This window comes from Malus domestica, chromosome 15 (assembly GCF_042453785.1).
Source record: "Malus domestica chromosome 15, GDT2T_hap1".
Lineage (NCBI taxonomy): Eukaryota > Viridiplantae > Streptophyta > Magnoliopsida > Rosales > Rosaceae > Malus > Malus domestica.
The window spans coordinates 44,621,664-44,646,340 of record NC_091675.1 but is presented as its reverse complement, the minus strand read 5'-3'; the positions used below and the strand labels follow the sequence as shown (position 1 = coordinate 44,646,340).

The following is a 24,677-nucleotide window of genomic DNA, read 5'->3' as shown; positions in this document are numbered from 1 at the left end:
GTTGAATATACAAGATTCACAGATCCCTGTGATCCTCACAAAGAGGATCTGGACTCTATTTGTATCTCCAGATGAGAGTGCATATTAGGATGTAAAACAGGTATACATCTCTTGTAGTAGAGATCTTGTGTTAAAAAACTAATAATTTAAAAAATAAAACTTCCATCTACTTATATAATGACACGTGAGGTATCAATCGTGGTCCGGACACGATGAAAAATGTTGGTCAAAAAGTTCTTTGATGAATAATTTTAAGGAGAGTAAAATATGCATCATCGTGATCGAAAATTATAGATAATAACTATGTAAAATTTCAACTCCTTTGACACCTATTTTACAAATTCAGAAAGAAAAACACAATTTGCATTTCCCAAAATATAAATCAAAATTAAATGTGATTATTACATCTGATTAGCGAGTTAGTGAGACTAAATTCAAGAATAAATTTAATTATTCAAATAGACGAGTTAGTGTGGATCGAATTGAGATCCAAAGGTATTGGATGAATTAGTGTGGGTTGTTATGAGACAGCAACTCATATCTAATCTCAATTATTGTATGTTGGTATGTGCGGCTTTTCTTAAAGGCGCTCTTATTTGTACTGTGGCAAGGGATTTGAAATTTCCTATATAAATTTTTGGATAATGTTAAAGAGATTAAATTTGTAGACTAAATTTCGTAAAGAGTAATGTTAAGAAGACTAAATTTTTTAAACCAAATGATGTGTTACAAATAAGAAACAAGCACGTTAATCGACACTTAATTAATAATCCAATCATCTCCAACCACATCATTTAGGTTGCAAATTTGGTTCAAAAGATTTAGTCTCCCTAGCATCACTCTTTCCTAAATTAAATGACATAGAAGTTGATGAATGGAGCAGTGCTAGGTAGACTAAATTTGTAGGGGAAATGTTAGAAAGACTAAATTTGTAGATAAAATTTTAGAAACTAAAGAATATGGAAGTTGATGATTAGTTTATTACTTAAACAATGATAAACATGCTAATTCCTATTGGTGACATATTATTTAGTTTGTAAATTTTATCTCCAAAATTAGTCTTCCTAACATTACCCGATTTGTAGACAAAATGTCTAAACTAAATGATGTGTCACCTAAGAAATAAACACGTTAATCAACACTTAAATAATAATCCAATCATCAACTTCCACGTCATTTAGTTTACAAAATTTAGTCACTCTAGCATTACCCTTGGATTATTATTTAAGTGTTGATTAACGTATTTTTTTCTTATTGATGACACATAATTTAGTTTATAAATTTAGTTTACTTAGCATTCCTCTAAAATCTTAATTCATTTTTGGAGTTATTATTAATTAATAATTAAGTTTACGTAGTGTTGCAAAAAACAAATTATCGCTACTAATTTATCCAGGAAGATCTAAGAAAGTTTGGTAATTTACGGATTTTAATTAGAAATATATTATGAATAACTCATTAATATTAAGCGTGGTCAACTACTATATGAATTTATGGGTATGTAACTTTGAAAAAAATAGAAGGGAAAATTTGAAATAGGTCCAATTTTATAGGGACTTTTCATTTTTCTTTTTGCCCAATCTTGGGGCTTGAAAATCTCTTACTCGAAATGTAAATATAAAAGGATATTATAATAGCACAAGTAACGCTGTCGAACCATATGGACTGATTAGACCTCTACAAATTACTAGCTTAATGTGAACCCTAACTAAACAATGAAAATGCAATCTGAATTTAGATTTTTCAATTGAAAACTAAAATAACTTAGAAATGCAAAAAAGATAATGATAATTGATAGGTTGATTCATAAATAATGGGAATGGAACTAGGGATACCGATTTCACAGTTATAAGCCAATTCTATGAAAATTGAGTCAAAACGCATTCAACTTTCCAATCTGCAACTAAGGTTCATTTTACTCATTTATGGTCATCCATTTGATGTGTGGTTATGATCAAGTACTCCTAATCTGCAAGCTAGTTGTGATGTTCAATTTAGATTACCAAATAAGAATCCATTAAGAATAAGAAAACTTCAAAGAACCAAAGAAATCACATGGTAGGATGTATGCATAGCAGTTTCTTCATTCATTTACATGTCCACCATGATTAAGCATGATGTGTACTATAACCTTGATCAAATAATCTGTAAGAAACCCTAATGGTGATCAAACGTTAAGATAAACTAACAAATTAAACTATAAAATAAGTGAATGAAACAAGAAAACAGATTGATGAATCAAATACTTTAACTTAATAACATAGAATATTTTACAAGGTTACATCGAATTCTCTTACTATAAACTTAATATATATATCATGATCACAGAAAAATATAAATAAACAGCGCAACATAAGTGAAATTAAATTCATAGAAGAAATCTCTTGAAGCAATTATGATGTGGAAGTCCTTCAAGAACAACACGGTTACATGGTTTCTTCAGTGGCAGCGGCTTGTGTAAAAGTGATTTGAAACCTTAGTATTTATATACTAAATGGGGATGCATCTGATTGTAAGGTGATCCCAACCATTAAGCCAAGGTTTTTAACATTTTTCCTTATTTGGCTCCTCCAAATTAGACTAGATATTCTAATTCCTTTCCCATTCTGCTTTTGGTCTTCTAACCAACTAGATTTGTTTTGAATTCTTTATTTGGGCTTCAAAACTGTAAGATTGAAAAACATATAGAAAAATATCACATGAAGATTTTTTTTTTCTTCTCCCTCTCTTATCACATGAAGATTTTTTTTTTCTTCTCCCTCTCTTAGTCTCTCTCTCTTCTTCTTCTTCTTCTTCTTCTTCTTCTTCTTCTTCTTCGAACAATATTGGAACTTCTTTCTGTAATCACAGCTTGCTTAACATGATATCATCACTGGTATAGCTAATTGCGCGATTATCCAATCTTAGATTGCTTTCGTTCACCATTTCTGTTCTCACTACCATTTTTTGCTTTCTTTATCTTCTGTGGAGTTCTTGTAGTTCTTCATCAATTTTCTTGCTGTCTGTTTTTTTTGTGCACGCCAACTGTTTGACAAAAGTTCACCATAATCAATTTGCTACAAGTTTTCAGCTTTCTTGCAGCAATGGTTTATGCTTCCTAACTACAAATTGTTGAATCTCCTATTACCTTTATCATTTCCACTGTTTCAAGATCTGTAATAGTAAAACTTGATGAGACAAACTACTTGGTTTGACATTTTCAGATGCAGCTTTTGCTCGAAGGATATGGAATCATGGGGTTTGTGGATGGTTCCACGCCTTGTCCTGCTCGTTTCACATAGACCACATCTAGTGGATCTAAGATAGACTATGGTGCAACTGGTTCTTCCACAGAATATGATGACTACAAGATTTGGAAGATGCATGATCGAGCTTTGATGCAGTTAATTACTGCAACCCTTTCATCGCCTGCAATTTCTTGTGCCATAGGGAGTACTAGTGCTCAAGATCTTTGGACACGGCTCAAGGAGCAATTTTTTACTGTTACAAGAACAAGTATCTTTCAAATGAAATCAGAATTGCAGAATATCAAAAAGGGTAATGATTTTATTTCTCTTTCCTTACAACAAATCAATGAGGCTAGAGGTTATCTTTCTGCGGCTGGGTTTAAATTTGATGATGATGGTATTGTAATTCTTACTCTTAATGGTCTGTCATCTAAGTATAATACTGTTCGATCAATAATTAGAGGCCGGGAAAATGTTATATCTCTTAAAGATTTGTGATCTCAACTATTTGTTGAAGAAGAAATGATTGAAAGTACTTCTGCACCTTCATTTCTTACTGCAATGGCTACTGATAATGGTGGTTCTCAAGCAAGTTTCAAGGACAAATTTGGACACCAGAGTTCTTCCAATCATCATACTGGTGCATCTAATCCTGAAAGTTCTTGTAGGAATCAATATGGTGGTTATCAGTATAAACCATTCTTCAACAAAAACAAGAACAAAGGGAAGTTTCAGTATGGACAAGGTGCACCTAAATTTGGGAACAACAGGTCCTTTTACCCAAATCATGCTCGTGGGATTCTTAGTAATTCACCTACTCAGCAGTTGCCTATTAATGGAAATCCTTGTCAAATTTGTGGCAAATATGGTCATCTTGCAGATACATGTAGGTTTCAAAACACTTAGTTTGCAATTACCGAAGGGTGTGAAATATGTGGGAAAAGGAACCACAGTGCACATTTTTGTCATTTCAGAAATGCAAACATAACTTCAACCTCTGGAGGCATGAATGCTATGCATGTCAATGTTTCTGCCCCACCAGTGGAATCCAATCTATCTCAGCAAGTGTGGCTCACAAACTCAGGTGCAACAAACCACATGACTCCAGACTTGACTAATTTTTCCTTAGCAACTCATTTCCCATCATCAGAGATGATTTAAACTGCAAGTGGTGAAGGTTTGAAAGTATCCCATAAAGGATCTTCCATATTGTAGACACCATTTCATAATCTAAAGTTGAATTTAGTTCTTTATGTACCTAAGATATCTCAGAATTTACTCTCTGTGCATAGAATTTGTCTTGACAATAATTGTTGGCTAATCTTTGATGCTTGGTGTTTTTGGATTTAGGACAAAGCCACATGGAGAATATTGTTCAAAGGCCTCTGCAATAATGGATCGTATCCCATTCCCATCACACCACTTCATTCTCATACAACACAAGCTTCTCCAGTTGTTGCATATCTTGGAAAACAAGTAACTTCTAGTCTATGGCACCATAGATTAGGTCATCCTTCAAACAATGTTGTTTCTCTTATGCTTAAGAAGTTTAATATTACAAGTGTTGCTGATTCCACACCTACATTATGTTTCAATTGTATAGAGGCAAAATTAGCAAGTTACCCTTTAACTCAGCCACATATAAACCTATTAACCCTTTTGACATTGTTCACAATGATGTATGGGGTCCAACTCCTTGTCTCTCTATAGATGGCTTTAAGTACTATGTTACTTTCATAGATCAATGTACTCAATTTTGTTGGATTTTACCACTTGTCAATAAAGTTGATGTTTGTTCTACATTTACTACATTTTATCAGTATGTTCTTAATCATTTCTCAGTTTCTATAAAAACACTTCAAAGTGATGGAAGGGGAGAATTTGTAGGGAAACAATTACAAACCTTCCTTGATACTAAGGGTATTAATCACCAACTATCTTGTCCATATACCCCAGAGCAAAATGGGTTGGCCGAAAGGAAACATCGACATATTATTGAAACCACAATCACTCTTCTTCAAACATCCCATTTACCTGCCTCATTTTGGTCGTTTGCTTGCCTAACATCAGTATATCTTATTAATCGAATGCCATCACAAACTTTGAACTAGAAGTCACCATTTGAGATGCTTTGTTATATTCCTGATATTAGTCACTTAAAAGTCTTTGGCTGCTCTTGTTACCCACTGTTAAGACCTTTCAATACAACTAAGTTGCAACCTCAAACAATAAAATGTCTTTATATGGGATATGCATCAAAGTACAAGGGGTACTTATGTTATGAAGTCACTAAGAAGAAAATTTATATTTCTTGACATGTTTGGTTTAATGAATCTGAATTTCCCTATTCAGTTCTAGTCTCATCACAACCATCTGATCTCTATACATCACATGTGTGAAAACTAGTTTTTCAACCACCAATCACTACTCTTGATAATGTGGTAGTATTACCAAGATCTCCAGCTTCTCAGCATGTTTCTTCTTCTAACACTGACTTATCTTTACCATTACCATCTTCCCCATTATCTATACACATTACTTCATCACCTTTAATACAATCCATTAATACAAGTGAACAAGTTTCAACTTCCGAGCTCTCTGTGGTTCCTGAGGTCCAATCTGAGCATCCTTTGGTCTTTGAGTTTCAACCTGAGACTTTCCAAGTAGTGCTCTCCATTCCTTCATTAAATTTGCATCCGATGCAAAGTAGATCAAAGAGTGGCATCTTCAAGAAGAAGGCATTACTTACTACAATTTATGAGAATGAAGGAGTGGACTTGGCTACTGTTGAACCTGCAACATACAAATTTGCTTTAAAGTGTAAAGTATGGGTTGATGCAATGAAAGAAGAATTAGATGCCATCCATACTTAATCTACATGGAGTTTAGTTCCTCTTCTAGCACAAAAAAACCTTGTTGGATGCAAATGGGTTTTCAAAATTAAGAAGAATGTTGATGGCTTTATAGGGAGGTATAAGGCTGGATTAATAGCAAATGGGTTTAACCAAGAGGAAGGCATAGACTATGGAGAGACTTTTAGTCCAGTTGTTAAACCAACAACTGTGAGACTTGTGTTGGCAATGACAACTTATTTTGGTTGGAATTTAAGACAACTTGATGTCAATAATGCTTTTCTACATGGCATATTGCAGGAAGAGGTATATATGTCCCAACCTCTAGGTTTTGTTGATTCTCAACATCCTGAGTATGTTTGCAAACTTCATAAGTCTTTATATGGCTTAAAACAGGCCCCTAGAGCCTGGAACGATAAGTTTACAAGCTTTCTACCTTCACTTGGATTCAATACAACTTATGCAGATTCATCTTTATTTGTGAAAAAGAGTGGTTCATCTGTTATGATATTGCTTCTTTATGTGGACAACATTATTGTCACTAGTAATGCTCCAACAATGACTGATGAAGTGATATCGATCTTGACAAGAGAGTTTGATATAAAAGAATTGGGATCTCTTCACTTCTTTCTAGGAATTCAGGTTATATCGCAGAATGATGGTCTGTTTCTTTCTCAGGCAAAGTATGTTAAAGACCTCCTTACTAAGACTGAAATGCTAGACTCCAAGGCTTGTGCAGCAACTTGTTTGCCCTATAATAGGTTAGTACTTGATAATGGAAAACCATATCACAATCCAACTCTTTATAGAAGTATAGTTGGTGCTTTACAATAGCTCACATTCACTTGGCTAGATATAACATTTGCAGTGCACCAAGTATGTCAATTCATGCAGAATCCCATGGACTCTCACTACAGTACAATCAAGAGGATTCTCAGATATCTTAAAGGGATTATGAACTTGGGCTTAACTATGTTCGAGGAGGTTTGGAAGTTAATTCAGATACTGTAAGGGCATTTTCTGATGCAGATTGGTCTGGAGACCCTAATGACAGGCGCTCTACAACTGAATTTGTAGTATTATTGGGATATAACCCCATCTCCTGGTCTTCTAAGAAGCAACAAATAGTGTCACGATCATCCACCAAGGCAGAATATAGAGCTTTTACTGCAACTGCTACTGAATTGGATTGGATCAAACAATTATTGCATTTTTGCATATTGATATTCCTACTACACCAGTGCTGTTTTATGATAATATGTCAGCCATTGCTCTAACTCTTAATCCAGTTCTACATCAACGAATAAAACACATTGAAGTTGATATTCACTTTGTTTGAGAAAGAATTGCAAAGAAACAACTGCAAGTTCAATTTGTATCATCTACTGAGCAATATGCAGACATCCTAACCAAGGGTTTATCTGCTCCACTTTTCCAAACTCACTGTCACAATCTCAGCCTTGGTTTCACCACTCTTGAGCTTGATGGGGGATGTTAAGGGTAGTAATCCAATGGTAGTTAAAGATGACACTTGTCAAAAGAGAGAAAAGGTTGTTATAAGGTAGTTAGAGTTAGTTACATAGTGACTTAGGCAGTAAGTTTTGTACAAGGGATATATAACCTTGAGGCTGTAAGATTGAAAAACATATAGCAAATATCATATGAAGATTCTTTTCTCTCTCTCTTAGTCTCTCTCTCTCTCTCTTCTTCTTCTCATCTTCTTCCTCTTTGAAAAATACTGTGAACTTCTTTCTGTAATCACAACTTGGTTAACACAAAACAGGCCACTAAACTTCTTTCCACGTTTGAATAAGAGTCAACCCAAAAAAGGACATGTTTTTCACTTCTTTTGACTTCAAATTGATCCTAAAACACATGTAACTGCACACTGATACAAAATAGGATTAAACATAACCTGTTTTACTCTAAAACGTCACAAATAGACTATGAATAGATGGTTTAAATGCATGAAAAATATGAGTTATCACGAATGTAGCCAGTCTTTTTCTTTTTTTCTTAATCAAATCCTGCCTTAGTCTAGGCATGATGAGAAAACACATAAATTGAACGTATGGTGGCACCTGGGTTGGCAACTTTCCTCGCAACAGAATACATAAATAATATCGAAACCTACTATTTTACCATATAAATTATAATACATAAAGAATATCGAAACCTACTATTTTACCATATAATTACAAAGACCAAACCTATACATGCACTATATTTATTTGTTAATTGTGGTCTTTGTAATTGTACATACATTTTACGATATAATTACAAGGACCATACCTATACATGCACTATATTTATTGGTTAATTGTGGTCTTGGTAGTTTTTACATTACACTATTTATCCATGTGTTCATGTTATGAGAGTATTAATTAATTTCACATCAGGAAGAAAATGGACATTGTATGTGCTTATAAATAAGCTACTTTCTATATTGCCAAATAGTGACACTCAACTTTCTTCACCATGTACATATATATATATATATATATCATAATTATATAATTGAAGTTAGGTGAGGTGATTTTTAAGACATTGCATGTGCTTATAAGTAATTGAGTTGGTGGAACCTCAACTTTCTTCACCATATACATATAAATCCTACTTATATAATTGAGGTTAGGTGAGGTGATTTTTAAGATCGGAGATTTTAGAGAGGTAGCAGTGGAGCAAAAAATAATCCAGAAAGTTCTAGAATTGGTACTTAGGATTTTACCCACAAATGACGAGAATGCCCTCACTAAATTGGCGAGATCCATTTTCCTTCCACACGTAGTTCAACCACCAAAAAGACCTGAGTTGTTGAGCAAGACTTCTCTAAGCTCCTCTGCTCATGGCAAGGGGATAAAGCAAAGGAATTAAAGTTGAATTAGTAACTAATTCTTATCTTTAAGCTTTCCTCATTGAAGACTTATTCCTTTAATCAAGAAAGAATAATCACATCCAATTGAGGAGTCTCCAAAGATTACTATTAGATATCCTCATTTATTGAATAATATCCCCCCTAAGGATTATTCTCAAGAATCTTTAAGATAATTCAACATCTTAATGATACTTTCCTACTGCATCCAATGGATAACACACTCTGGCCAACTGGACGCCGACACATGGCATGACAATTTCTAAACATGAGGCAGGCTACATCTCTTTATAAATACCCCTTCTACACTAATTTTCTAGCAAGCTTTTGCTTCACAATTAAGCCCTAAACTCTCTCTTTTAAGAGAAACTGACTTAGACATCAAAGATTCATCGACCAAACACCCCTACCCCCCTCCTTAAGCTTGTGGCTTCGATCCATGATTTTAGATGTTTAATTTCATTTGTAGGTACAAATTTGTCAAGACTGAAGATAGATGATTTTTGCTACCATAAATGGATGGTTTTATTGAGAGCTTGATTTAAATCTAAAAAAAGCTCTCGCAAATCTTTTCTATATTTCCACCATTTTTAAATTTTTCTAATGCATCGAATCTTCAAATTTTTTTAATTCCTTGATTCGTGTTCCCTAGAGAAAGGAGTACATGGTTAGAAATTTTGAAACCAAAACAAATGACAGTACCTACGTGGTTGGGTTTTCACGCACTGATGGCAAACGCAGCGTGACCTTGACCTTGTTGTGTGCCGCCGCTCTCCGTGGTTAAGCACAGAGGCTAGGTGGCCTCTACCACCAACGTCAACAACAAGTACTACAACCCAAAAACAAACCCAGCTCGCGCCGGTGTCAGCTGCAATTAGACTTGGTGATCATGTCGTGTCTATTGTGTTCGTGTCGTTTTTGTGACGTATCCAGTATCTTAACCGATTGTGTTCTTGTTAAAATGAATAGGTAATATGACCCCACCCAAACTCGACTAGTTAAAATCAATGGATAATGAGATCAACCTGCTACCCATTAAAGAAAATATATTTTACTTCAATAAGTAGACCTGGCATTCATATCGTGTTTCCGTGTTTGTGTCGTTTTCTTAACATACTCGATATCTTAATGGGTCATGTCGTATAATTAACATCTGTTAAAGTAAACGGATAATATGACCCAACTTGAAATCCACCCGTTAATATTATCAGGTATATGACCCGACCCTTTACCCGTTAAAGAAAACATATTTTAAATCAATGAATAATGAAAATATGAAAATTGAAATTCGGTGAGTAGAATAAAGCTTAAACAATAATCGTGAGTTAAATTTAAATCTAAGGTTTATGGATTATGGTGTCGGATTTCAGAGTTGACCCCTTCACAAAAGTTGTAATGCTTGCCATTACAAGTGATTATAAGTTTATTTTACATTTTTCACACTTCTACAATAATTATTATTAATTTTGCACTCAAATAAAAAACAATATTCATGAGATTTGGAGGGTTTTAAATATTCATGAGATTTGGAGTGTTTTAAAAATCTAAACCACCAAGTAACCATCATCTAAGCGTAGAGGCTAGAGGATGCAATAATGAGCGTTTATATATGCTTTCACATTTTTCAGACTTATACATTAATAATTATGAATTTGATTTATTTTGAACTTCCTTAAAAATACTATTCCTGAGGGGTTGTATAGTTTTAAAAATTCAAACAACGATGTATCCATCATCAAAGCGTAGAGAATGCGACCACGAGCGTTTGATATTTTTTTCACATTTTTTGCACTTGTAAAGTAATTATTATAATTTTTACAGTGTTTGGTATTTTAAAATTATTTGATATTTTTATTTTATAATGTATTTTTAATTTTTTTAATCACACTCTTTGCCTCTAGTATACTTTAAAAATAAATAAATAAATAAATAAATAAAACTTAAAATTTTTAATTTATATAGAATAATAATACAATAATACATATTTAATATACAAACAATATATACATATACACTATGGCTATTGTGTTTTATAGTAAGTTTATTTAGTAGTTTAAAAATTTAAAATCATCAAAATAACTTTCTTCTTAACGTGTCGAAACGAGTTACCCGGATGTCACCTTCATGTAAACATGTTTAGGACCCATTATTAACGGTGTCTTATCAGGTGACTTGATAACAACCCGATTAGTTTGTGTTGACCAAGAATCCGTTATTTTCGTGTCGTTTTAACATGTTGTGTAAGAAATTGCCAGGTTTATCAATAAGTAATCAAATGAAAAATGACATACTAAATTAGTATTTGCATACCATATTGTCAAAATATTACTTCAAATCATAAAAACTTAAAGACACATTTGTCTTTCAAGTATTACAAACCCCAAAATAAGAGCCTAGTGAAAAAATATTAGTACATTAGTACAAAATATCAAATTTCCAAGGATGCAAAATGAAGGGAGTTTTTTTTAAGGTTGTGAAATCTTTCTCAAAAGTCAGAACCTTGCTAAGGAGACTCAAGGCTTGCACATTGTTGTTCAATTTTCATGAATCATCTAGGAAAATGGTATTGGAACTTTGAACTGATTTATTGTTTTAAAGAGTTAGATTCATGATGTTTTCAGTAAGACTTTCCACATTAGCACTCTCTTCCATATAAACTAAGAATAGAAAAACTAAACATTATAAAGCATTCAAAAATGTGAGAAGTTTACATAAATAGTTATGAAAATATGTAAAACAATAGTACTATATTATATAAAAGATGTAATACCTCATTTTCCAAAAAGTCAATCTTATGGCTATTGTAGTTAGGTTGTTTTAGTAGTTTAAAATTATCAAACTAACCTTTTTCTTAACGGGTTGAAATGGGTTACCCGTGGGTAGACCTTAAAGGGTTCTTAATGGGTAATTTGATAATGATCAAATTAGTTAATGTGTTGACTAGAACCCCCCATTTTTGTGTCGTTTCCTATCAGGTTAACGGGTCATGCAAGAAATTTCCAGGTCTAGATGTAGCCCAATCAGGCAACCCATAGCCTTCAACACAGTAGCATATTCAGCGTTGGCCCAAGCCTTGCTTTAGGCCCAATTCACGTGACCTAGTGCACTATAGCCGCTTAAGGCTTCACAAGCTATCCCACTGTAGTGACCCGTGTTTGCGCACTCGACCTGGAACCGTTTCAGTTGAACCAATCACAAAATTGGTCCAACTAAACTGACTGGCGGTCCTTAGACCAGACCACCCAACTTAGCCAGCAAACAAAAAATGAACCGGTAACTATTCCAACCTGTTTTTCGACAAATCTGACCTGCTCTAGCTCAAATTTTGTGCCCATTATACACCATACTTCAACTGCTCACAAAGATTCCAATCAACCTAGCTCCTTCACCCAGAATGGCAATCCAAACATATCCTAGCAGATCACAAATTTGATAATCGCCACCGCGCAGTAGGCCACTTTCTTAAGTCAGCTACTCGAGCATATTGAAATGCAACGCACTCTTGACCAAATGTCTCAAAATAGGACATGAGCTGATGACGATATCTTTTTCCAAAGGCGATTGGACAAACAACCACTCAACTAGCCTTGAACTAGGCGTCTAGGCAAAGTGCATTCCTCTATTGGCCCATGCGATAAAAACCTCCTATTTTACTTGCAAGAATCACAAGGTTATTGTAGTATAAACGGATTTCGCAAGGTCATTCTCCACAGGGATTATTAAATAATTCGAAACAAATCAGATTTCAATTAATGATTGTAAAGTAGAAATTTGGATGATTGATTTTATAACCTACTTAAAGTAAAAACGAATTTAATGAATTAAAATAGATAATCTGCAATATTAAAGCTAGAGAGAAGAAAACAGTTATGAGAAAATCAAATTAAGAAGGCACTAGGGTTCCACCATCACCTAGCAATCCTATGAATTTTTACCCATTACTTATGATCTACACATGCCACTTTGAAGGTTAGATTTTCCTAATTCATATTCTACTTGGAACTCCAATATAGAACGTATATCTAACATGCAACCCGTCCGGACGTTCGGATCAAATCTAAACATGAAAGACTCATTATGCTTTATGAAAATCCTTTGAAAAACCATGCAATCCTTAAGACGTGATATTCATCCTAAAAGAAATTACAATTATTAATCACAAGAAGCCAGCGTCAATTTCAGGGAACCTTCCGACCAAAATTGCATCAAATTACTTTTCTAAAGATCCTAATGGTGATCAGGCATTACGACAATTAGATAGTTTTTATCCCGGTGATTAACAATTCAAAGTCCGCATGCAATCAATCATAAGAAATTAAATAAAAATCACATATTCATGCTAAGGCTCAAGGCTTCGCCCTAGCAAAAGAAATTAGTTCCGCATATTCATAATTGAAATCATAGAAAATATTATTAAGAAAAGGATTGAAAACACCTTCAAGTAGAAAATCTTCAAAACCCTAGCCCTTCTCTCTGTCTCCAATATTGCATAAAATAAAGCGTAATCCAAAACTGTAGACGGCTAAGCAATATATTTGCTAAGCCACCACCCAAACCCTAGCCAACTAAAATTAATAAAAAACCCTAAATAAAAATAGTAAAATTCGTCTAAAATCTGAACAGCCACGTTTTGGCCCATAAGCTGCTCCAAAACTGGCCCAATATAGCTGGATTTGATGTTTGGAATATTCTGAACACTTTTCCAGAAGGCCACGAACCCATCCGAGGTCATCTTGGGCTCCAAAAACGTCATTTAAGCCCAAAAACGTCATTTTCCAGCACTGCGCACTGCTTCTTTATTTCATCGCCAGAAAATAACCGCTTGGTGGAAAAATCCCAAATTTTGATACGATCAAGCTAAGTGACTCACGAACGTCCTCCAACTGGAATTACTCCAAAATTCGTCAATTTGGTCCTGTTTTGCTCCAGATGAAGTCGAAAGTCCTATATTGAAAATACAATTCAAAGTATCAAAATTCTTCCAATATATTAACCAAAATATACTAAGATTAGGGTAAAATATATAATATAAAATCTACTCATCAAATACCCCCAAACTTAGCTTTTTGCTTGTCCTCAAGCAAAACAAGACTCAAACAAAAAATAAAAACTTAACAAACTAGACAACTAGCTAAAATTAACTGACAAAAATTTTCATCTTCAAAGTTGCAATCCATAGCAAATTTTAAAAACTAGAACATTTTTTCAAAAGTTCCAACCAATCCCACCACAGAGTCTAAGCCATTTAGAATCAATTAGAAAAGAATTCACAAACTTCCTTTGATGTAAAGTGAACCAACATAATTAAGGGGACTCGACTAAAACCCTTACCTCTCATCCTTATTTATTTCACACATAGTAACTTTAAATATAACTCTCTTTCTTTTTTTTTTTTTTTCTTTTTCAATTTTTTTTCTCTTTTTTTTTTCATGTATATAACATTTTTTTTTTTTTCAGTAACAGTAGTGGTCGTGCAATGTCGGTTCACTTAAGCTTTCAATCCAACCCATGTAGCGAGCTTTAGGTCAATGACTCCCAAACCACTAGGGCTTTAGGGCACTAGGTGTAGAACACCCCTAAGGACTTATTAACCCGAGCTGAAAAGGCTACGAAACCAACTAACCACCCTGCCCCATGCCAAAACTCTACCGTTTGACGCGAGAATCACTGCTGATTAGGCAGGACTGGCCCGGTTACTAGGCAAAACCTCGGGTGAGACAATTATTACTTTATTCACAATAATAACTGACTTTACTTAAAACAAAAAATAAAAAATAAAAAAATAAACTTAGACTAAAAGCAAGTGTTTCAATCTCACTCCCCACAAACCATGTTGGTGTGATGTGCAAAGTTCAAAGTATAATTCATGAATTAGTGTCTAAGCAACGATAAATAGAAAAGACTCTAATGTGGGATTAATCTTTACCATGTCCATTTGTTCTAACGTTTAAAATAATCTATGGATCTTAACTTAACAAGAATGAAATTTTTTATTTTTTTTAAACTGCACAAAAAATTAAAGACCTAAAATGTTATTTTCCCACCCCCAAACTTATTTCACACTTTGTCCTCAAGGTGTGGAAAAAAAAATTAAAAAAATGACAAAAATAAAATAAACTTAAACTAACAAATAATAATTATAACAAGGAAAAGTAGTAACAAGAAAGGAAGGCATAAAACCTGGCGCCTTTGGAAAACATCACAGCATGCATGTGATAAAGAGTAGGCATGGGAATGCTGGCACACGGATGTGATGTGTGAGTGATAAATGAATGGCCAAATACAAGCCACGCCTAGCCGTGGAATTAGCGTGAGAATGGCATGCAGATGTGGTTTAAAAATATTTTGTCAGTCAGGGCACCCACATAAAAAACTGCACCAGTCCATTGGATTCCCTTCTAACGTCGAGTACCGAACCAAACGGCTCCTTTCATGCCTTTCTTTATTTTTTATTTTTTTCAAACCAATCCGTGTTGAGAAATAAAATAATAATGCCGCATCCCCAAGTCCCCATGTCTAGTACCCCGAAAACCTTCAACCTCTCTCTTTTTAATAGCAGAAAACAGTATCAGATCTCAAAAACTCAAAAGCCTTCTCTCCATTTTCCTCTGACCCCATTTTTCTCCGCTCTCTCTCTCTCTTCTTCATTGCTCCAGAAAATGCAAAAACCTTCTCCCTTCCATTTAGTTTCTTTTTCGCATTTCTCTCGGATCCCATGTATGGTGGAGCAACACAGGCATGTCTGATTCCTCTATAATAGTGCTCTGGTCCGCAACACCGAGACCCAAACGAACAGATCTAAAACAGTTCGTCCAAAAATCCTCCCTTTGCAGGTAAAAATGAAGCCATGCCATGTCTCCTTTTTGTTCGTTCAAATGTAAAGATGTAGCTTCATTTCTGCAAACTTCATCACCAAGAGTAAAATGAAAATGTTTTTGACTGATGCATTTGATTGTTCTATGTATGTCTCAGTTTCTCACAGATTGATGCATCCGTAGCCTTCCATAACCCAACAACGCGCACCTCCGTGAGTACCCCGCCGTGGTGGAAAATCGGAAAAACGGAAACCCAAAGGTAAAATCACCCTCCAATCTTGGGGTTTCATTGTCCAATTAATTTGTTGGAGAGATCTGGAACAAACACTAACACCTGCATGTGGTTTATCAGTGGGAAGATCCCTAATGGTTTCAAATCCGAGACAACCACACAAGAACACCCCCGGAGTCAGCAGCTCAGCTCAACCAAGGATCTGCCAATGTTGAGGTAAAACCCGTAACCCTTTTGATGGATGAATGATGATCTGAGATTTGAATAATAAAACCACTACTGTGACTGAAAATTTTTCCCTCAACTCCAGCGTACAACCGAGAGACAACAACCGTGAGCTTCCGGTCTAGTGGTTCCTGAAGGCAGCATAAATGAAGAATGTCTCGGCTCTGCAAATAAATAAGGTAACGATCTTGTACTTCTGCTTCTGCTGGACTCAACATTTACATATTCAACTACATTTGATTGCTGATGCCATACGAACTGAACACATACAATCACTTGAATAACTTGGATCTCTGAACTGAGAAAATACAGGTATACCATATGAACAAGAACCGTTAGAGGACATAATGAAGAACCATCCCAGACTTTAATAATGACATACTATTCAACTCCAATGCAAGAGTAATAAATCTGGTGAAAAATAGTCTGGTTGCTAACTCATGAATCTGGTTAGTTCTGTTTTTGATCTGTATAGATGCTCGTTCGATGTCCTGCATTCCCTAATATTTGTGCTCTTTGTGTAGGGATATACGGATCAATGATAGAGCCAAGGAAATAGAAGGGTAGACAAATATCAGCTTCAATAAACAAACAGCACAAGCTTCCAAGAGCCCAGATCGGTAAATCTGGGAGGTAAAATTTCATATCCTTGCAAGTGGAATTGTTGTAGATCTGGTAATAATAGCTGTACTCAGTTCTGTGGTGTATGGATCTATGATATAATTGTGCTTCCTCCATGCATCGCAAAACTGAGCTGCAGAAAATTAATTGCTCTAAATTCTGTTTCTGTGCTGGATCTGCAACAATCTCCCCCAAACTTGAATCTGTGAATGACTTTTTATGTTGACTGCTTTAAATTTCCTGCCTAGTGTAGATGTGGTTGATGTGAACGTTAGACTTGCTGCTGGGTGCAGGATTCCAGCATAGGACACGCTTTATTTTCCACGTTCGCAACCTGCAATTAACCAATATGCGTAAAAAAATTAAAATAAAATCAAATAAACTGGGTAAATAAAATCAATATGCAATCTTCCATTTTTTTCCAAATTTTTTTATTTTTAAATTTTTTTTTTATTTTTAAATTTTTTATGTATGTTTTTTTTTTATTATTATTATTTTATATTAAAGAAAAAATTAAACGAAAATTAAAATTAGCAAAGAGTTTAGAAAAATTGGGTTGCCTCCCAAATAAGCGCTTTATTTTAAGTCTGTAGCTAGACGTTGCGGAAGTCCGGTGGCTAGATCACTGGTGCTTTCAGAGTCAAAGACTTGCCTACACCAAATTTCTCTATGCATGGTTTTAGTTGATGTTTGGTCACCTTCAATGAGAAATCTATGTCCTTAGCCTTAATGTCCACACTACCATTCTGAAAAACTTTAGTAACTAGAAAAGGGCCTCTCCATCGAGACTCTTGTTTCCCTGGAAATAACTTGAAATCTGAACTTAATAACCACACTTTTTTACCAGGTTGTATTTTCTTAAAATTCGAGCTGCTTGGAAAATTTTCATATTTTTTCATAGTGTTAATTGGCTGGTCTTCATGTATCACCCTTTGCTGCTGTGGTTTAGGACTTGAACAATCCCGAGTTAAATTCGGGGGCTTTATGGACAGATGGTCAGTTGATGATCTGTTCATAAACTTGGCACTTGGTAAACCATCCATTGCATCAACACACATGCATTCTTGCTTGTCACCTGAATGTATGCTTGCTTCAAACAACTTGAAAATAACAGTTTGATCTTCAACCCGGAATGTTAATGTTCCGGCTTCAACGTCAATAAGAGTCCGAGCTGTTGCCAGAAATGGGCGGCCCAAAATAATGGGCGTTGTCAAATCCTCATCCATGTCCAACACCATAAAATCAGCCGGTAAATATAAGTTGTCAACCTTCACAATAACATCTTCAATGACTCCTCTAGGGTAGGTAATTGAACGGTCAGCCAATTGAATAATACTGGAGGTTGGCATCAGCTCACCTTCACCTAAACGTTTGAAAACAGAATATGGCATTAAGTTTACACTAGCACCTAAATCAATTAAAGCACTACTAAAATCACAATTTCCAATGGTGCAAGAGATGGTAAAACTCCCTGGATCTTTTTTCTTTGGAGGCAATTTATGCAATAAGACCGCACTGCATTGTTCTGTAAGAATTACTTTCTCAAAATCAACAAGCTTCTTTTTCTTTGTACAAACGTCCTTAAAAAACTTGGCATAAGATGGAATGTTCTTGATTGCATCAATTAATGGAAGATTAATTTGAACCTTAGCCAGAGTTTTCATAAAATCTGTCAACTGTTGATCTTTAGCTTTAGGCTTCAACCTTTCTGGGTAGGGCATAGGAGGCTCATAAACACGTTCTGCAGTTTTTGTGGTAGCTTCTGCAGTATTTTCGGATCTGTCTTGAGACTGCCCAGAATCTACAGAAATTTCCGAATCTGCAAAATTTGCAGATTTAGGTTGAGGCAGTTCTGCTGCCTGCGAATTTTCAACAGAATTTTCATGTTTGCTGATGTAACTTTTGCCAGACCGTAAAGTGTGTACAGCATTGCATTCCTCTCGTCCTCTTGGATTAGGTACTGTTTGACTAGGAAATGAACCTGGTGCCCTTTCTGAAACCCGCAAAGCAATTTGCCCAATTTGTTTTTCCATATTTTTCATTGATGCATGCAGATTTTGGATTTCTTGACTGGTAGTATTTGCTAATTTTTCAATTGCAACTTCCCAAGCAGCCTTAGGTGCAGCATGTTGTTGTACCTGCTGTTGAAATTGAGGCCTAGTGTGTTGATCTTTGTCCCATTTTAAATTAGGATGATCTCTTCAACCTGGGTTGTAGAAATTTGAATACGGGTCATATCTGGGACGTTGAAAATTATTGAATGAATTAACTTGCTCCGCCATAAACTCTGGATAAGCATCTTTATGTGGACAGCTCAAAAAATCATGATTTGTCAAACTGCAAATGCTGCAGGCAGATTGTAAGGACTGCTGTACAGCAACTTGAGAACCTGGCATTCTTTGTAATAACATGTCAAATTTTGCGTCAAGCCTTTTCTCCATTTTTTCAATTTGTGCTGTAACATATGGAGAACCAGTAGACATCTCAAAAGCTGACCTAGATTGTGGCTGCTCCACTGCCCACTGCTGAGTATCTTCTGCCATTTTTTCAAATAACAAACAAGCCTCTTGTGCATTTTTGTCTTTGTAAGTACCTCCGCATGATGCGTTGACAAGAGTTTTTGTAGTCATATTCAACCCTCTGAAAAATATGTGCATTTGATCAGTAGTGTTAATACCCGAATGTGGACATTTTCTAATCAACTCCTTAAATCGCTCCCACGCCTCATGAAACTCTTCATTCGGTTTTTGGGCAAAAGATAAAATCTGAGTTCTCATGTCAAGGGTCTTAGAAGTCGGATAATACTTGTTTAAAAATTTTTCACTGAGTTGGGCCCAAGTTGTAATGCTTCCAGATGGGAGTGTGAGGAGCCATCTCCTTGCCTGATCCTTTAGAGTGTATGGAAATAACCGCAACTTAATAGATTCAGCCGAAAATCCCCTCACCAAAATGTTTTTGCACCCCATTAAAAATTCTGCAATGTGCATGTTAGGATCATCAGATGATAACCCATGAAACGTAGGTAGAATATTCAACATGTGCTGTTTTATTTCAAATGATGTCCCTTCCTCCACTGCCGGATATGTAATGCAACTGGGTATATTTGTTATATGGGCTGTCAGTGAATCACCCAGGGGCAGACCTGCCTCTGGAATTACAAACGCCATTTTTACTTTGTTGTGCAGGTCCCCAGTAGATACTGTTTCCAGAAATGTCCCCTGCAGTGGACGAACCCGCTGCAACTTTTGCTCTCTGCGCCTCCTTAAATTCTGCTCAAGTTCTGGATCAAGTGGAATCAATTTCTGCACTGTTGAACGGGTGCTGACCATGCACAGATTTCAGAAATCTGCACTGTTGTACTGTTATAATCTGTAAAAATAAAATAAAACGAAAATTAAATTTTTTTTTATTTTTTATATGTATAAACAGCAATAACTAATTGAAAATCTGATTCGTAGGAATTATTTTAAATAATCCCCGGCAACGGCGCCATTTTCTTGATAGGGATTTTTACTACTCATGTGAATGCGATAAAAACCTCCTATTTTACTTGCAAGAATCACAAGGTTATTGTAGTATAAACGGATTTCGCAAGGTCATTCTCCACAGGGATTATTAAATAATTCGAAACAAATCAGATTTCAATTAATGATTGTAAAGTAGAAATTTGGATGATTGATTTTATAACCTACTTAAAGTAAAAACGAATTTAATGAATTAAAATAGATAATCTGCAATATTAAAGCTAGAGAGAAGAAAACAGTTATGAGAAAATCAAATTAAGAAGGCACTAGGGTTCCACCATCACCTAGCAATCCTATGAATTTTTACCCATTACTTATGATCTACACATGCCACTTTGAAGGTTAGATTTTCCTAATTCATATTCTACTTGGAACCTCCAATATAGAACGTATATCTAACATGCAACCTGTCCGGACGTTCGGATCAAATCTAAACATGAAAGACTCATTATGCTTTATGAAAATCCTTTGAAAAACCATGCAATCCTTAAGACGTGATATTCATCCTAAAAGAAATTACAATTATTAATCACAAGAAGCCAGCGTCAATTTCAGGGAACCTTCCGACCAAAATTGCATCAAATTACTTTTCTAAAGATCCTAATGGTGATCAGGCATTACGACAATTAGATAGTTTTTATCCCGGTGATTAACAATTCAAAGTCCGCATGCAATCAATCATAAGAAATTAAATAAAAATCACATATTCATGCTAAGGCTCAAGGCTTCGCCCTAGCAAAAGAAATTAGTTCCGCATATTCATAATTGAAATCATAGAAAATATTATTAAGAAAAGGATTGAAAACACCTTCAAGTAGAAAATCTTCAAAACCCTAGCCCTTCTCTCTGTCTCCAATATTGCATAAAATAAAGCGTAATCCAAAACTGTAGACGGCTAAGCAATATATTTGCTAAGCCACCACCCAAACCCTAGCCAACTAAAATTAATAAAAAACCCTAAATAAAAATAGTAAAATTCGTCTAAAATCTGAACAACCACGTTTTGGCCAATAAGCTGCTCCAAAACTGGCCCAATATAGCTGGATTTGATGTTTGGAATATTCTGAACACTTTTCCAGAAGGCCACGAACCCATCCGAGGTCATCTTGGGCTCCAAAAACGTCATTTAAGCCCAAAAACGTCATTTTCCAACACTGCGCACTGCTTCTTTATTTCATCGCCAGAAAATAACCGCTTGGTGGAAAAATCCCAAATTTTGATACGATCAAGCTAAGTGACTCACGAACGTCCTCCAACTGGAATTACTCCAAAATTCGTCCATTTGGTCCTGTTTTGCTCTAGATGAAGTCGAAAGTCCTATATTGAAAATACAATTCAAAGTATCAAAATTCTTCCAATATATTAACCAAAATATACTAAGATTAGGGTAAAATATATAATATAAAATCTACTCATCAGGCCACTTTCTTAAGTCAGCTACTCGAGCATATTGAAATGCAACGCACTCTTGACCAAATGTCTCAAAATAGGACATGAGCTGATGACGATATCTTTTTCCAAAGGCGATTGGACAAACAACCACTCAACTAGCCTTGAACTAGGCGTCTAGGCAAAGTGCATTCCTCTATTGGCCCATGCGGAAACATTTTCTCCCACTGTAGCGTGCTAAGAAGTGTTCATTCTCGGCTTCGCCCATAAACAAATATACATTCATGGTTGGGTCCACGCTTGGATAAACACTCAAGACCTGAGCCCAAGCTCATTGTCCACTTACGACATGGATCATACATAATTTTTTCCATCTTACACTAGAGTGGGCAATAAAGAGAATAAGAAAAGGCATGATAAATCTCAAAGTCAAGTTCAATTGGCACTCAACTCCAAGTGCACAAGTCGCTCGCTCACCAGCCAGATATAAACAACAAATTTCCTTAATCGCGAGACGAACGAGAAACTTGTCGGAAATAGTAGAACAAGCCTGTATACTACCTGAGGCATTACTGCCGCAGTTGAGGCAAATCCATAAAAAAGTAAAAATGTTCTTAACTAAGTGACTACACGATTTTTCCATTGAAATCGTCGACAAGTACTCTGAAGAGACGTGACTAATATAGGCCTGTCACCATTCAGTTTGGAGATTGAACATATCCATTAGATACGCAAGTTCACCGTGTTATACGTCAAATTCCAAGGAGACGAGGATCTGGAGAGGCATCTAAAATATTATCGCAGTGCTATGGGAAACCTCTTATTATTTCCTGAACTATAACCAGCCATAACCCAAAAAAAAAAAAAAAAAAATCAAAGTCTCAAGCAAATCGCCGAACAAGATCTCACAAGAAGATGAGTATTTCAGTTGTTTCGCAGTCCCATTTCAACAAGCTGCACTCACAACAGCAGATTCCAAGCTCTTTAGTGCGAGACATTAACCTAATTCTCTGACATTTATATGGGTATGCTCTATAGTCCAAGAGGATAAACTAATTTTTCACCACCCATTTGAGTATACTTTCCCTTTGGGAGAGGGTAAATTGCTTAGATATCCAGACCTGGATGGTTTCCCCGTTGTAACTAGATGCATGACAACCTTTGGCATCGTCTCCAGAAATAGTCACCATAGTCTCTTCATAGGATCCGGATACTAGACTTAGCTAACTGAAGGATTCGTGGTCCTAGTTGAATTCGCAGAAACCCGGCTTCTTTACCAGAAGAAGCATAAATGCAGTACATTTCCTGAATTACTGCCCACGAATTTCCACACAACTGCACATGTTTGCTATGACAAGTCAACGATTTTCATGTTCACACGAAACTCTAACATGTTGTGTTACGAGATATGTAACTCAAGGGATTCGTGGCTCCAAAAGTCCAATACATTCCTTGAATTGCTAACCATGAATTTCCACACAATTGTACATGTTTGCTGTGACAAGTTACCAATTTTTGTGTCCACATTGAACTTTATCATGCTATGCTACGGGCTACGCAGCTCAAGGGATTGGTTTTTCCTTACAACTGCACACTTTTGTTGTGACTAGTGAATGATTTTCATGTTCACACAGAGTCTTATCGTGTTGCGTATGGGAAACGCAACTCAAATGACTAGTTACCTTATATTACAGGTGCAGTCCAACTTCCTGAGAAAGACTTCGTCCTATCACACGCTTCAGCCTTGTAAAGTACAAGGTCTTATAAGCTCAAAGTCCACTATCCATCAAACCTCTCCTTATACACACAAATAGGTTCTCATTTCAAACGACTTTTGTTCGAGCAATGAAGTCAAGGACCAGCTTAGCAGCGCTAGCATCACATGGTTAGTGAGCAGCAGTGCACAGTGAACTCAGCAGTTTGACGCCCCAAAAATCCAAAACTTGTAGCCTAGATAAGCCTGCTAGGAGTGCCTGCTTTTATCAAAGCCATGCAAATAGTTCGCACTTCTATGGCTAAAGTTTTACAAGATGCTTCAAGGAAGCAAAGTTTCAAGAACATTCAAGTCAACTGAATAATGAAGATAGAGTAAAGCAAAGAAAGTAGTTTATTGAATTTCTAGCAAATTTATAAACTGGCACGAAGTCCACCAAAATTTGACACAAGCTAAGCAATGGAGTAACAAAGTCTAGACGAAAAAGAAAAGAAATTTTCTAAAGTCTTCAAAGCATACTACTCTTCAAAAGCTTGGATGACCTCTAGCTCCTCAGCAACCACCTTTGCTTCAACAACTTGCACTTCCACCACTTCATCTTCAACAGTTCCAATCTTCGTAGCTTCACCCTCAATTGCTCCATCTACAACAGTAGAGAAGTTAAACTCAAGCAAATCCTCTCAGTAGATAGAAAAAGTCTTCAAATATTCTTCAGAGAACTCATGATCATGTGACCTTCCTTGAAAACGATGCACAAAGCCTAACTTGTAGAAATCGGCTTGAATCTGAGCAAAAGCACTTTCATAAGTCGCATTCTTTCTCTTTAATTGCTCATTTTCTTGGCAAGGTCCTTATTGACGCTCTGTAACTCATTGCAATCCTTATCCAAGAACTCATTGGCGAGTAGCACGCCCTTTAGCTCTTCATCTTTAGGTGCAAACTCAAAAGCAATCTTTTAGAGATGGTTGATCTTTTTGACAAAAGAAATCATTTCTTGATTCTTGATGAAACAAGCATAATAAAGCTCTGAGTTGACCTTCTCCAAATCGTAGATTTTTAGCATGATCAGTTCTCTATCCCCAAGGTCTAAAATATCGATGATATCGGAAATATCGGTAGTCCAAAAACACGAAAATTTCGATGGAAATATCGGGATATTATCGATATCGATAAAAATTGAATAAAACCCATGGAAATTGTAAGAAA

At 35.6% G+C, this 24,677-nt stretch overlaps 2 protein-coding genes and 1 non-coding gene across 4 annotated transcripts; 2 read left to right on the top strand and 1 right to left on the bottom strand.

Moving 5' to 3' along the window:
- The first annotated feature begins 15,463 nt into the window (after positions 1 to 15,463).
- On the top strand, positions 15,464 to 20,253 carry LOC114821611 (uncharacterized). 2 transcript variants are annotated; one of them, XM_070813795.1, is made up of 7 exons: positions 15,464 to 15,784; positions 15,924 to 16,025; positions 16,119 to 16,214; positions 16,309 to 16,402; positions 16,536 to 16,672; positions 16,748 to 16,856; positions 20,030 to 20,253. In XM_070813795.1, exons 1-4 carry the CDS (start codon positions 15,690 to 15,692, stop codon positions 16,346 to 16,348), a joined length of 333 nt encoding a protein of 110 aa, XP_070669896.1. In that variant the 5' UTR covers positions 15,464 to 15,689; the 3' UTR covers positions 16,349 to 16,402; positions 16,536 to 16,672; positions 16,748 to 16,856; positions 20,030 to 20,253. The 2 variants fall into 2 exon arrangements, with proteins under 2 accessions (XP_070669896.1, XP_070669895.1); XM_070813794.1 differs by lacking the exon at positions 16,536 to 16,672 and having other exon boundaries at positions 15,483 to 15,784.
- LOC114821407 (uncharacterized) lies at positions 17,462 to 18,877 on the bottom strand. The gene has a single exon (XM_070812995.1). It carries the CDS (start codon positions 18,875 to 18,877, stop codon positions 17,462 to 17,464), a length of 1,416 nt encoding a protein of 471 aa, XP_070669096.1.
- LOC114821865 (small nucleolar RNA R71) lies at positions 19,520 to 19,624 on the top strand. Its single transcript, XR_003769702.1, has one exon. It is a non-coding gene; the product is annotated as a small nucleolar RNA R71 (small nucleolar RNA).
- Positions 20,254 to 24,677: the final 4,424 nt, after the last annotated feature.

What these genes read in the sequence shown, in the direction of transcription:
- LOC114821611 (XM_070813795.1), top strand. Translation starts at nt 15,690, where the DNA reads ATGTCTGATTCCTCTATAATAGTGCTCTGGTCCGCAACACCGAGACCC. An exon ending in GGAAAAACGGAAACCCAAAG is followed by an intron (nt 16,026 to 16,118) that starts GTAAAATCACCC and finishes GTGGTTTATCAG; the next exon opens with TGGGAAGATCCCTAATGGTT. An exon ending in AAGGATCTGCCAATGTTGAG is followed by an intron (nt 16,215 to 16,308) that starts GTAAAACCCGTA and finishes CCTCAACTCCAG; the next exon opens with CGTACAACCGAGAGACAACA.
- LOC114821407 (XM_070812995.1), bottom strand. Translation starts at nt 18,877, where the DNA reads ATGGAAAAACAAATTGGGCAAATTGCTTTGCGGGTTTCAGAAAGGGCA.